The 14,240-nt window shown below is 39.2% G+C and overlaps 1 protein-coding gene across 3 annotated transcripts in view; it reads right to left on the bottom strand.

Annotated features, from left to right (window-relative positions):
* Positions 1-4,749: 4,749 nt before the first annotated feature.
* PRCP (prolylcarboxypeptidase) overlaps positions 4,750-14,240 on the bottom strand; it is a 74,111-nt gene continuing 64,620 nt past the window's right edge. For 2 of the 3 annotated variants that reach the window (XM_079787321.1, XM_079787320.1), the window contains exon 10: positions 4,750-6,460. In XM_079787321.1, coding sequence (XP_079643447.1) covers positions 6,244-6,460 — 217 coding nt within the window. In that variant the 3' untranslated portion in view covers positions 4,750-6,243. The remainder of the gene's footprint in view (positions 6,461-14,240) is intronic. The other variant, XM_079787319.1, reaches the window with a different exon arrangement.

Here is a 14,240-nt window from a genome sequence, read left to right on the forward strand (position 1 = left end):
GTTAGCAAAATATTACAATTTGGGGAATGTGTACTAAATTGTAGGTGGTCAGGCAGCATTTAAGGTACCAGTAAGTCACCATGGATCCTAAGAAGGTTAGTGATAGTAACAAAGTGAAAAGGAAAGTTGTAAGAACAATGATAGAGCTTTAAAAAGAAATAACTGCAAAACATGATAAAGTTGTTTGCATGTCTGGTGAGTATGGCATGGCTATTAGCACAATTTTAAAATATAAAGAGGCCATCAACAGTGCTGATGTTGCTAAGGGTGTGAAAGTGCTCATGAAACAGCAACCACAGGCAATTAAGAAAATTAAAACAGGGAATCATTTGGGGGTCTGGAACAGATTAATTCCATTTTCTCTCATTATTTCTAATGAGAGAAAAAAAATGATTCAGTTTTTTAACAAATCGCTTCTTGAACAGCCTTCTGGGATGAATTAAGTTCAAGAACCTAGGTTCTGGAGAAACCAAGATGGCAGCATAGGTAAACACCTGAACTTGCTGCCTTGTACAACCACTTCAAAACTACAACTAAAAGACAAAACGGACATCATCCAGAACCACAGGAAGGCTGGCTAAGTGGAAATTTTACAACTAGAAGGGAAGAGAAAAGAAAACTGAGACTCAGAGGAGCTGTGGAAGTAAAGTGCAAGGTACGGAGGCCACGCGCGGAGAGGGCTGGCAACTGAGTATGAGGCTGGCTTTTTCGATCTGCAGGGAGACACAAGCTCCTGACTGCTCTGAACTCCAGTTCCAGGTGAGACTCTGGGGACCCAGACTCATACGGGGGGAAACTGAACTGTCTGGCAGCGGGCGGAACGCAAGGGCGGCTTTCTCTCAGAGGTGCTTGCAGTGATACCAAGGGACACTATTTGCTCCGCACTGAGACTCCACCCCATCCAAGCTATGCACAGATGCTTTTGCATATGAATGGCCTGGTCCTTTCAAATTTAAACTTACCTAACAAGCTACAGCTGAGTCAGAGAAACCCAGAACATCCAAAAGAAGGCCCAAGGCCCCACAGCAGCTTGCACTGCTTCACAGCTGGGCCTCATCTGGGCACCTCCAAAACCCAAACAAAGAAGAGGAATCTGCCGATCTCTCCATAGCTCCTGCTGGGTGGCCTCAGGCAGAGGCTAAATTAGCACCTCCTTGGAGATCCAAGAGCTAGTGTACCCAGGGGTCAGAGTAAGACCATCCAGATTACAACTCCTCAGATTCATAAGGAACACACTCAGGGGGGAGACTCAGTGAGCACTAAAGCCCCACTGAAGCAAGTCTTGTCTCATAAGGGTGTCTCCAGCACAGAAGTTCTCCCATCATAGACACAGCTGATCCTCACAGCCAATAGACCTGGACGTCAATTCCTCCCAGTGATACCAACAACAATCAAGGCTTAACTACAACAAGACTGTGCAAACAGCGTACAAAGGGGTGCACCAAGAGTATAATGATTGGGGAGGCTGAGCCATTGGGCCCTATAAGACACCTACCACACAAAGCCACTCTATCAACTCAAGGAAGCAGCCAAAATGCGGAGACAAAGAAACAGGTCACAAATGAAAGAAATGGAGGAAAGCAAACGACTGGATATAGAGTTCAAAACCATGGTTATAAGGTTACTCAAGAATTTTCTAGAAAAGGCCAATAAATTTAGTGAGACCCTCAAGGATATGAAAAAGGACCAACTAGAAATTAAGCATACACTGACTGAAATAAAAAATAATATACAGAGATCCAACAGCAGACTAGAGGATCCCAAGAATCAAGTCAAAGATTTGAAATACAAAGAAGCAAAAAACACCCAACCGGAAAAGCAAAAAGAAAAAAGAATCCAAAAATACGAAGACAGTGTAAGGAGCCTGTGGGACAACTTCAAGCATACAAACATCTGAATTATGGGTGTGCCAGAAGAAGAGAGAGAGCAAGATACTGAAAACCTATTTGAAGAAATAATCACAGAAAACTTCCCCCACCTGGTGAAAAAAAATAGACTTACAAGTCCAGGAAGCGCAGAGAACCCCGAACAAAAGGAATCCAAAGAGGACCACACCAAGACACATCATAATTAAAATGCCAAGGGCAAAAGACAAAGAGAGAATATTAAAAGCAGCAAGAGAAAAACAGTTAGTTACCTACAAGGGAGTACCCATGTGATTGTCAGCTGATTTCTCAACAGAAACTATGCAGGCCAGATAGGAGTGGCAAGAAATATTCAAAGTGATGAATAGCAAGAACCTACAACCAAGATTACTCTACCCAGCAAAGTTATCATTCAGAATTGAAGGTCAGCTAAAGAGCTTCACAGATAAGAAAAAGCTAAAGGAGTTCATCACCGCCAAACCAGTATGAAATGCTGCAAGGTATTCTTTAAGAAGATGAGGAAGAAAAAGGTAAAGATAAAAATTATGAACAACAAATACATATCTATCAACAAGTGAATCTAAAAATCAAGTTAATAAAAAATCTGATGAACAGAATAAACTGGTGAATATAATAGAATCAGGGGCATAGAAAGGGAGTGGACTGACAATCCTCAGGGGGAAAGGGGTGTGGGGGGTGCGGGAAGAGACTGGACAAAAATCATACACCTATGGATGAGGACAGTGGGGCAGGGGGGTAAGGGCAGGGGGTGGGGTGGGAACCAGGTAGAGGGGAGCTATGGGGGGCGGGGGAGGAGAGGAGGAACAACTGTAATAATCTGAACAATAAAGTTTTAATTTAAAAAAAAAGACCCTAGGTTCCATTGTACTGTGCTTACTTTTTTACCATAGTATTTTCCAGGCTCTTGAACAATGCATACACCTTGTAGCTCTGTAAATTAGAGTAAGACAAACCCCTTGGCTATGGGCAAGGAGACACATGATTGGTGGTATTGCTCTTATATCAGTCAGGGGCAAAGCAGACTATAGTCCTTGTTCATCCTAGCCTGATGCCTATATTGGTGACCAGAGCAGTTTCATGTCTGGGGCACATAAGTAAATTAAAAAAGTAGGAAAAGTTGCATTCTCAATTACCATTTTGGAGAATTATAATGCATATTTACAGATTTTAAAAACCCAACCATTTACTTTTGTTTAACGCATTATTTTCCAAACTTGCTTACCTATGGATCTTTCTACTGCACGTCATTGGCATTTTGTTGGATGCCTGTGTTCCCAGAAACACTGTGTGATAGATACATACTGAGTTGACGGAACTTCTTCCCTTTCATCCCAAATAGTGTCTCTGACGCCATGTTTTTATGACCTTGCCCCTCCCTAACCACCTGAGACTTGTGAGCTTGTGAGGTGGTGCAGCCTCCAGGACCTGAGGACACCATTTTGGTAAGTCACCATAGGCCCTATGCAAGCAAAGAAGAGGAAATTGGTCTGCAGAGAGACTGGAACAGCAATGGGAAGAGAAATGATGGGCAGAATTCCCATACTCAAATGGGACCAGGCAGGACAACAGGAGTGAGGTAAACTGAAGGGACATGCCCTGTTTGAAGAAACTGAAATTCAGAATTCTTTCAACCATAGTTTTCAACGTGTGACCCAACACTCAGTATCACCTGGAGAACTGTTAGAAATGCAACTTCCGAAGACCCACCCTAAGACTTATTCATTACAAATTCTGGGGTGAAGCTTATCAATCACTGTTTTAGGGAGCCTTCCAGGTAATTCTGATGCACATGCACACTTTAGACTGCTAGCCAAACTACACATCTGAGGAGCAAATCTCCCCCATAGGCTGAAAACTGGTGACCTCTGTACCAAGCGAGAGAAAGAGAAATAGCAGGCTTGACTTTTTATGACTTTCAAGACCCCAGTTCCATTCCTTTGTGATTCCTAATTACCCAAGTCCTGAAGCTATTCCTGCAGTTTCAATAAATTCCCTCTTTTGCTTAAACTGGTGAGGCTTTATTTTTTAATCTAAAGGTTAACCTACACCAATAAAATGATAACAACAAACCAACCTGCATTCAAGGCGGCCTAGTGCTGCCAAAGATGAGCTGTGACACCTTATACAAGTTATTTCTCTCTGTGCAACAATGCCATCTACCTACAAATGATAGGATTGGACTGAGGATCTGAAGTGCCTTTACTAATACTAGTATGCTGGACTAGACATTGCCTCCTCTGGATAATCTCTTGACTACACAGAACCCTTAAGAAAGATCCTTAATTTTCCTTAGTTTTAACCATTGACTCTATGTAGTTAAAGTAACAAAAACAAAATAAAAACCACCCCATCTCTCTTTGTCTCTCTTTCCTGGTCTTTCAAAAGCATCATCTATTAATTAGAGGGATGCTTTAAATAAGGTTTATTTGATGTTCTAATTCTTTTTCAATTTAAAAGTAAATTTCAGCATATTATAATTAGGCTAACTTTAATTATGGTTGCCATCTGTCATGAAATGTACATAGAAAAAAAAATGTACAGAAGACCAAATTATACTTGCAGAAAAGACGTCTCTTTTTTTGGTAATTATTTTCTTTACAAAAATGCGATTCAACCAAAGAATTAATACAAAATGAAGTGGCAAAGTATTTTAAATATTTTAAACAAGTAAAAAGGTTTCAAGGAAAATATCCTAAAATCAACAGTATCCTAAAATAAATAGTAAGAATATCGTCTAGAAAGCCCATAAACCTTGCATTATATAACTTGTTAGTTGACAAAGAATAAAAACTGAAAACTAGTATTGTTTTGACTCTTAAATTCCCACATCAGCAGACTTTTCTCTGATGTTGAAATGAAAGTAGTGACCAAATGCTTTGATGGACAACTCATTACAATGAGAACTGAAGGCTTCTGAAACCAGACAAAGATTTTTCTGTATCTCCCGGATGCCAGGAAAAATAAGGGAAATATTTCAGTCCCTCACCCAAGAATTAAACTTCATACATGCATTTTTTTAAAAAATAAGTACTTTAGAAATGATTGAGAGCAAGGTACAGTTTTTAAAAAGCAAAAAGTGCTCTCAAGGCAAGGTGAAGAAAAAAATTTTGAGAGAAAATAAAAAGAAACAAGGGGGAAGAACTCTTTCAACAGAGTAGAAACTGTTAGTCTCTCTCTGTGTCCCTGAAAGGTTTTGATCCAACCCTATTTGTTATCCTAGAAAAGCTCTTCTGAAGAAAGGTTTCAGTGTAAGAACTGCTTGAAAGAAGCCAACCCTTTGGAAGTAGGAACGGCTTGGCCATTTATTAATGTCAAATATGCTGCCCGCATGAATTAGTCAGCTTGTCTTTTGCACGCCATACAGAAAAGTTCTCGTGCACCTGCCTCTTAGTGTCCTGACACTTCTGGCTTGAATGACAGCTGCAACAACTACCAGAAAATACAATTTAAAAAAAAAATGCTGAACATAACTACATTCTACCTTCTGAATAGCTGATTAATCAATTTTTAAAGGCTTCTTACTGAAGTATCATCAGTGACCACAGCATATAAAAGCTTGCTCTGGTGTAAAATGAAGCAAAACAGAGTTATTTTCCTAAACGGGCAAAATGGAACCAAATTATCACAAAACTGACCTCAGGAACAAAGAGAAATGGAGCAGAAACAAGCCAGATTTCTTACTGGCAGTACCACAGTGGCAAATATCCCAGAACTAAGAAGAGCTGCCAAGTGGAAAAGAGAAAATTAAAGGACTTTCCAAAAACAGCCAAGCCCAGTGCACACAGCATTCCCCACAGCTGGAATGAGCTTCAGGAGCAACACACAGGTATAAGGTCCAGCCTTATTCTTTATTTACAGCACAGTTCAAAGCCTGTAAATCAAGTACAAAAGAAACGGCTCTTATATCCTGGATTGGCATCGGACATCCTTCCTATCAGCTGCAATTACATCATTTTAATCTATTTTCTGCTTTCCCTTTTGGGAGGGCAGGGGTGTGGAATAATAAATGAGCCAGAGACTTGTCTCAAAAGCAAGAGAAATCCCTGCTTGTAGAGAAACAAAGGAACTGACTCTAACTCTTGTGAAAGGCAGTCAGGAACTCTGCTCCAGTTATGAGGGCCACTGATGGTGAGGGACAGCTGTCACAAAAAAATTCCTCCTGAAAGAGGTGCAAAGATGGCCAGAACCTGGGGTCTGGGGTGGCTGCTGTCACCATCATCACCCTCTCTTCTATCTCAACTTTTGCCCCACCAAATCTAATGATAAAAAAGGGAACGTGGTTATGCGTAGAAAACCAAAGTGAATGGGAATGTGGGTGAAATGAACATAAAAGAAACTGAAAATGATCGAAAGTTGTTCAGTGCTTCTTCCTTAGATGGCCATAGAAATCTCTAATCCACTGCTTCATGTATTTAACTTCCAAGGAGCGGGCTAATAGCACGGTCATGGGGTCAAAGGCATTGTTGGCTCGGAGATCTAGATGATGGGCTCCCTCTGGGATAATGATGGCAACCAAGGTGTTTGTGATGTTCTTGGTTACTCCACCTCCTGACCAGGGATCTAGATCACCATTGCTATGTGAGGGAAAGAAGAAAAAATAAGATTGTTAGTTTTTCATACCTATATCCAGATAAGATAGAAGAAACCTACTTTATGCACAACAACTAAAATTACAAGCTTATATATAAACTGGAGGATTTGATCTGAGGACTGAATCTGTCCTATAGAAATGTGATTCATACTGGAGTTCTACAATATTTCTGAAACCAAGTACAAGAAATAGGACCAGCCCAGCAGGCATGGCTTAGTAGCTGAGCATCAACCTATAAACCAGGAGGTCATGGTTCAATTACCATTCAAGGCATATGCCTAGGTTGCAGGCTTGATCCCCAGTGAGGGGTGTACAGGAGGCAGCCATCAATTATTCCAATGATTCTCTTTCATCATTGATGTTCCTATCTCTCTCTCCTCGCTTCCTCTCTGACATCAATAATATATATATAATTTTTTTAAAGAAAGAAATGGGACCAAAGAATGAAGGTGGTGCCCCATGAGTCAACCCAGATTGTACTGGAAAGTGGAATTTAAAAACCTAAATTTCAATCCCAGCTTCATCACTCAAAGCCATATTACCTTCCTCCTCTATAAAAGAGAGATAACAAGGCTGACCTCATAAGGTTATTGTACAGATTAAACAAGATGGTACTGTGGGTATATTTAATAAGCACAAGTATCAGGCACATAGCAGTTCCTCAATTAACGCCACTTTCCTAGGAGCCAAGTATGAAAGTAATAAATAAAAACTCTCATACTTGAAATGATAATTATCTTTTAGCTCTTTAAAAAAATACCAACCCTTCATTTTTCATACACTACTTTCTTTGTAGTACAGTACTTTGGGAAACAGGATGATTGAACTGAAAAATTTCCTCCAAATCTGAACCAGAAAATTGGCCCATTATCCAAAGACTCCCATTTTACATTGGCTTTAAAGTTACAGAAATGCTATTAAGTTATTAATCCTGGCTGGTTCATACACTTTTCACTGTAAAAAGGATCAATCCTTGAAGCAGGCTATTTAGTTTAGTTTAGTAAAAATCCAATACAATCATAGACAGCATCCCTAATAATATTTCACAGCTTTGTTGAGATATATTTCACCACAAAAGTTACCCATTTAAGATGTAGAATTCAATCGTTTTTAGTATATTCAGAGTTTTGTAACCATTACCACAATTTTAGAACATTTTCATCCTGAAAAGAAACCCATACTCATTGGTAGCTAATAATCCCCATTCCCCTCCCCCAAACTCCCTCACTCAGTCGCAGGCAACTACTAATCTACTCTTTGTATCTATGGATTTGTCTAATCTGGACATTTCATGTAAATGGAATTATATAATAGGTGGTCTTTTGTGATTGGCTTCTTTTACTGTGGCATAATGTTTTCAGGATTCATCTATGTTGTAGTATGTATCAGTACATTATTTCTTTTTATTGCCAAATAATATTCCATTGTATGAATATGCCACATTTTATGTATCCATTCATCAGATGTACATTTGTATTCTTTCCACTTTTTTCCTATTGTGCATATTGCTCCTATGAACATTCATGTACAAGTTTTTGCATGGATACATGTTTTCATTTCTCTTGGGTACAGATTGACCTAAGAATGGAATTGCTGGTATATATGGTGACTTAACTTTGTGAAGAACTGCCTGTTTTCCAAAATGGCTGCACCATTTTACATTTTGCGCTAGCAACATATGAGGGTTCCAATTTTTTTATACCCTTGCCAACACTTACCTTTTTGTTTTTTACTTTCTTAAATTTAAGTATAGTTGTTATACAATATTATGTTAGTTATATAAATTTCAGGTGTACAATATAGCAATTCTATACCTTTCAAAGTGATCACCTCACTCATTCTAGTAATCACCTATCACCGTGCAAACTTATCACAATAGTTTTATTGACTATATTTCCCCTCACCTTTATCACCTATCCCCTCATCCTCTAATTATAGTCATCCTATGTGGATATGAAATGAATCTTATTGTGGCTTTGATTTACATTTCCCAATTTTTAAACTGGGTCATCAATTAAATCATTTGATCCATTTATTTTTATTTTTTAAATAAATCTTTATTGTTCAGATTATTACAGATGTTCCTCTTTTTCCCCCCCATAGTTCCCCTCCACCTGACCGCCCCCCTGCCACCCCATGCCCTTACCCTCCGCCACTGTCCTCATCCATAGGCGTAAGATTTTTGTTCAATCTCTTCTCGCACCCCTCACACCCTCTTCCCCCCAAGAGTTGTCAGTCCACTCCCTTTCTATGTCCCTGATGCTATTATATACATCAGTCCATTCTGTTCATCAGATTTTTTATTCACTTGATTTTTAGATTCACTTGTTGATAGATATGTATTTGTTGTCACTTTGTTGTTCATAATTTTTATCTTTACCTTTTTCTTCTTCTTTCTCTTCCTAAAGAACACCCTTCAGCATTTCATATAATCCTGGTTTGGTGGTGATGAACTCCTTTAGCTTTATCTTGTCTGTGAAACTCTTTATCTGACCTTCAATTATGAATGATAGCTTTGCTGGGTAGAGTAATCTTGGTTGTAGGTTCTTGCTGTTCATCACTTTGAATATTTCTTGCCACTCCTGTCTGGCCTGCATAGTTTCTGTTGAGAAATCAGCTGACAGTCTTATGGGTACTCCCTTGTACGTAACTAGCTGTTTTTCTCTTGCTGCTTTTAATATTCTCTCTTTGTCTTTTGCCCTTGGCATTTTAATTATGTGTCTTGGTGTGGTCCTCTTTGGATTCCTCTTGTTTGGGGTACTCTGTGCTTCCTGGACTTGTAGGTCTATTTCTTTCATCAGGTAGGGAAAGTTTTCTATCATTTCTTCTAATAGGTTTTCAATATTTTGCTCTCTCTTCTTCTGGCACCCCCATAATTCAGATGTTGGTATGCTTGAAGTTGTCCCAGAGGCTCCTTACACTATCTTCATATTTTTTAATTCTTTTTTATTTTTGTTTTTCTGGTTGGGTGTTTTTTGCTTCCTCATATTTCAAATCCTTGGTTTGATTCTTGGGGTCCTCTAGTCTACTGTTGAATTTCTGTATATTATTCTTTATTTCAGACAGTGTATGCTTAATTTCTGACTGGTCCTTTTCCATTTTTTTGGCATTCTCATTAAGGTCCTTGAAGGTCTCACTAAGTTTCTCAGAAGTTGCTAGAAGATTCTTGATAACCTTTTAACTGTGGTTTTGAACTCGATATCCAGTAGTTTGCTTTCCTCCATTTCTTTCATTCGTGACATGTTTCTTTGTCTCCGTAATTTGGCTGCTTCCCTGTATTGATAGAGTGGCTTTGTGTGCTAGGTGACCTATAGGGCCCAGTGGCTCAGCCTCCCCAATCACCTGAGGTGGACACTCTTGGTGTAGCCCTTTGTGGGCTGGGTACACAGTCTTGTAGTTAAGCCTTGATTGCTGTTGGTACACTGATAGGAACTGACCTCCAGGCCAATTGGCTGTGAGGACCCGCTGTGTCTATAATGGAAGAACTGCTGTGCTGGAGACACCCTTATAGGGCAGGACTTGCTTCAGTGGAGCTTTGTTGCTCTCTGAGTCTGCCCCTTGAGTGTGTCACTTATGAATGTGAGGAGTTGAAATCTGGTATCGTCTCACACTGACCACTAGGTACACTGGCTCCTGGATCTCCCAGGAGGTGCAAGTCAGCTACTGCCTGAGGCCACCCAGCAGGAGCTACAGGGAGATCTCCTCTTTGTTTGGGGTTTGGAAGTTTTGGAGCTATCTGACCCAGCTTCAGTTTGTTAGGTTAAGCTTCGGAAGGGCAGACCATTCATATGCAAAAGCCACTGCGCACAGTTTGGGTGGATTTGTAAATTGGGTGGGGCGGGGTCTCAGGGAATCACCAGGGTGTAGCAAACAGCAATGGCTGCCAGTCAGCCGTCTCTGTGTCTCCGCGTCCCCACGTCCTGTGCCCCAGCGCAGTAAACAATGATTCCTGCAAGCACTTCTGCAAGAAAGCCACCCTCACTTTCTGACCTGATGCCAGACAGTCCAGCTTCTCCCCATAGGAGTCTGGGTCCCAGAGTCTCGCCGGAAACTGGAGTTCAGAGCAGTAGGGAGCTTGTATCTCCTTCCCGATTGAGAAAAACAGCGCACCCCGTCACCAGCCCAATTCGCGTGCCTCTGTACCTCTGCTTTTCCACGCCTCTGCATGTCCTACCCGGTCTCAATGCGCTTTTTTCTTTCCTTCTAGTTGTAGAACTTCTACTTAGCCAGCTTTCCTGTGGTTCTGGGTTATAGTCATTTTGTCTTTTAGTTGTAGTTTTGGTGTGGTTGTGAGAGGCAGCACATACAGGTGTATACCTTATGCCACCATCTTGGTTTCTTCCATTTGATCCATTATGAGTTAATATTTTGGTATGGTATGAAATAGGGATCCAACTTCATTGTTTTGCATGTGAATATCCAGTTTTACCAGCATCATTTCTTGAACAGCCTATTCTTTCCCCAGTGAACTATCTTGGCATTCTTGTCTGAAAATCAAGTGACCATACATATGAAGGTTGACTTCTGGATTATCATATTCTCTTACACTGGTCTATATGTCTATCTTTACGCAAGTGTCACACTGTATCGATTACGGTAGCTTTATAATAACTTTGAAACCAGGAAGTATGAGTTCTTCATATTTGTTCTTCCTTTTCAAGATTGTTTTGGCTATTCTAGGTCCCTTGCATTTTTTATATACATTTGAATGTGAGCTTGTCAATTTCTGTAAAAAGAAACAGTTGGGATTTGTATAGGAATTACTGTATCTGTAGATCAGTTTGTGGAGGACTGATATCTTAGCAATATTACTTCTTCCATAAGTACATAAAATGTCTTTCCATTATTTAGACCTTTAATTTCTTCCAACAATTTTTTGTAGTTTTCAGTGTATACAATCTCATACTTTTTCTGTTAAACTCATTCCTAAGTATTTCATTCTTGACATTATTGTAAATCTAATTGTTCCCTGGTATTATAAACTCCACAGTGTAGACTGGTTTAGAATATACAAAGTCTTTCACATTTGACCCTTATAACAATCTTGTCAGGTAGGTTTAATGACAATTCTTTTATAGGTAAAAAAGCTAACACCCAACTCATTCAGCTAGCAATGGCAAATCTGATATACAAGCATAGTTCTTATAGCCCTAGTCCAGTACTTGATTTTATACTACATTACATTTCACGGACACGTGACTGCTGTTGGAAATCAGCAGCACATACCTTCTTGACTTGTGTGGTGCACAGTAAAAAGAGCACAAACTTTGGGATCAGACATACTTGGGTTCCAGTCCCAAGTCAGCCTCTCATCTTCCTAATCTCATGGAAGCTTAGATTTCTCAAGATAAAACAGGGACCAAAATACCTGGATTTATGTATCTGGCCCTTGGCATTGCAGGTATTAGATCACTTTCCCCTTATATGGCACCTCTTGGAAAATCTTTATCTATCTATCACTCAAAATAACAGGACATTTTTATGTATGTTCCTTCATCTCTGTGAATGGCACCCTGTCTTAGTTGCTCAAGTTTGGTGTCACTCTTTAATCTATTTCTTTCTCACCCAATCTGTCAACAAATCTTGTCAGGTACATATTCAAATATATCCAGAATTTGAACACCTGTCACCATATTCACTGCCACCACTCTGATCCAGGTCACCATTATCTCTAGCCTGACTAGCCTTTTACTGACCTTTCTCACTACTCTTATCTCCCTACTATCAATAGGGTAACAATTTGATCCTATTAAAACCTGAATCAGATTATGTCACTCCTTTGCTCAAAACATTCCAAGTTTTCCCATCTCATTCAAAGTAAAAATCAAAGTCCTTACTAGGACCTACAATTCTCTACATGATCTGGGCCCTCTGCTGACGCTGATTTCAACTCCTGCTGTTCTCTCCCCCATTAACTACTTCAGCCACACTGACTTCCTTCCTGTCCCTGGAGGAGAACTTGCTGGCACATTTACCTCTCAAGGCCTTTGCCCTTGCTAATTCCTCTTTGTGGAGTGTTCTTACCCCACCACATTCATAGCTATCTAGGTACTCCTGCCAGATCATTTTCCAAAAGTCACCCCCTGGTGAAGTCTTTCTTGGTCATTCCCACCTAAAATTTCAAACCTGTCTCTCTTATACCCCCCAACATTTCACAACCCTCTTCCCTGGTTTATTTTTCCTCCTTAACATGTATCTCCTAACATACTTACAGGTGCTATTTAGTTTATTATCTATCTCTTAAACTAGAACTGCCCAAGGGCAGAAATTTTTGTCTACTTTGTTTATTACAGTAGCTTCAGTGCCTGGCACTCATAGGAGCCATGCAAATGTTCTGAATGAATGAAAAACGAATGTGAATGTCTAGTTGTCTTTGGCCAGATACCAGATGCCCTAATCAAAAGAGATCTATAAATACATGTATACAAGGTCAGGAACATGTAAATAACTTCAGTACTTTTTATATGACAAAGCAGAGTTAATATAAGTGATTAATATAAATATAGAGACTGACTTCACCTGTGTGTAGCAATGGCAAGAACAATTAACTAAGTCAGCAGATCTAAGTTTTTATACCCTTATGAGCCACATGATTTGGGGTAAGTCACCTGACCTCTATGACCCTCAATTCCAACATGCATTACGCCTCCCCCAAAAAATTTAAAGATAATGTCCCTCCCTCATAGAGATATTGTGGGGTCCAACTTAAATATTATATATGAAAGTTATAAGCTATAAAATACCACATAAATGTGCAGCATTATAATTATTATTATATTTTGTAAGCCCGAGAAGTGTTGCCACCTCTGAGAAGTATATGAATCATGAAAAGGAACGTGAAACCATTTCTCATAGAAATTGGGTCAGAAAACTAATGCAATCAGTTTTTCTAGGCAAATGTACAAATTAAATGAAAAATATGCAGTTAGGTACATTAAATATATGTGTGTTTGAAATGCAACTTTAAATTCTCACCATAAATTTTCACTTTTCTTAAGAAAAAAAACATTCAATTTCAACTTAATAACATCATGCTTGGAGGGGGGGAGAGAATCAATCCAAAAAATGTATTTTTTTGGTTTTATTAAAAACAAAAGGCAAAACTCACATGCAAAATAGGATCCTTAGTTTTCAACTACCAAATATATTTTTAGAGTAAACTACACAAGGGGTTGGATTCTCTTGAGTGAACAAATAGCCGTTATCATTATTTCAATTTGACAGGACCAACCCGATTAGGAAACTCTCCATTATTTGCAAAACAAAAAAGCCATCCTAACAGCCACATAATAGGCAAACTGAATTTGATTTAAAAGGTCATCTGAATCAGTCGAGTGACTTAGCAACAGTGTTTGGAGTTGCTGAGAGACCTAAGATGCACATGGACTTGAATTTCTTCGTCCTAGACATGTGAAAGCTAAACCAGTCACTGGGAAATTTACAAAGAAAAAAAAGTAATAATAGCTTTCATGAGAAAATCTAATTGCCTGGATAAAATTTCCAACAGTGAGCCTCACTTAATTGCTGGGAACAATTAATTTGCCTGAAAAATTATGTTAATCAGCTTCTCAGGAATTCCATTTCAGATTTATATTTAAATAACTGAGAATAACCATTGGGGTAACATAATTTCTTACCAATTAAGGATGGGAGGAAAATTAATACTTCCAACAAAACCACTATGGAAAAAAACTGCTGAAGTGAAACCACTAATAGCTACTATTTCTTGAGTCTTCGTTCATTCAGCAAATGTTTATGGAGTG

This window comes from Cnephaeus nilssonii (genome assembly GCF_951640355.1).
Source record: "Cnephaeus nilssonii genome assembly, chromosome: 13".
NCBI lineage: Eukaryota > Metazoa > Chordata > Mammalia > Chiroptera > Vespertilionidae > Cnephaeus > Cnephaeus nilssonii.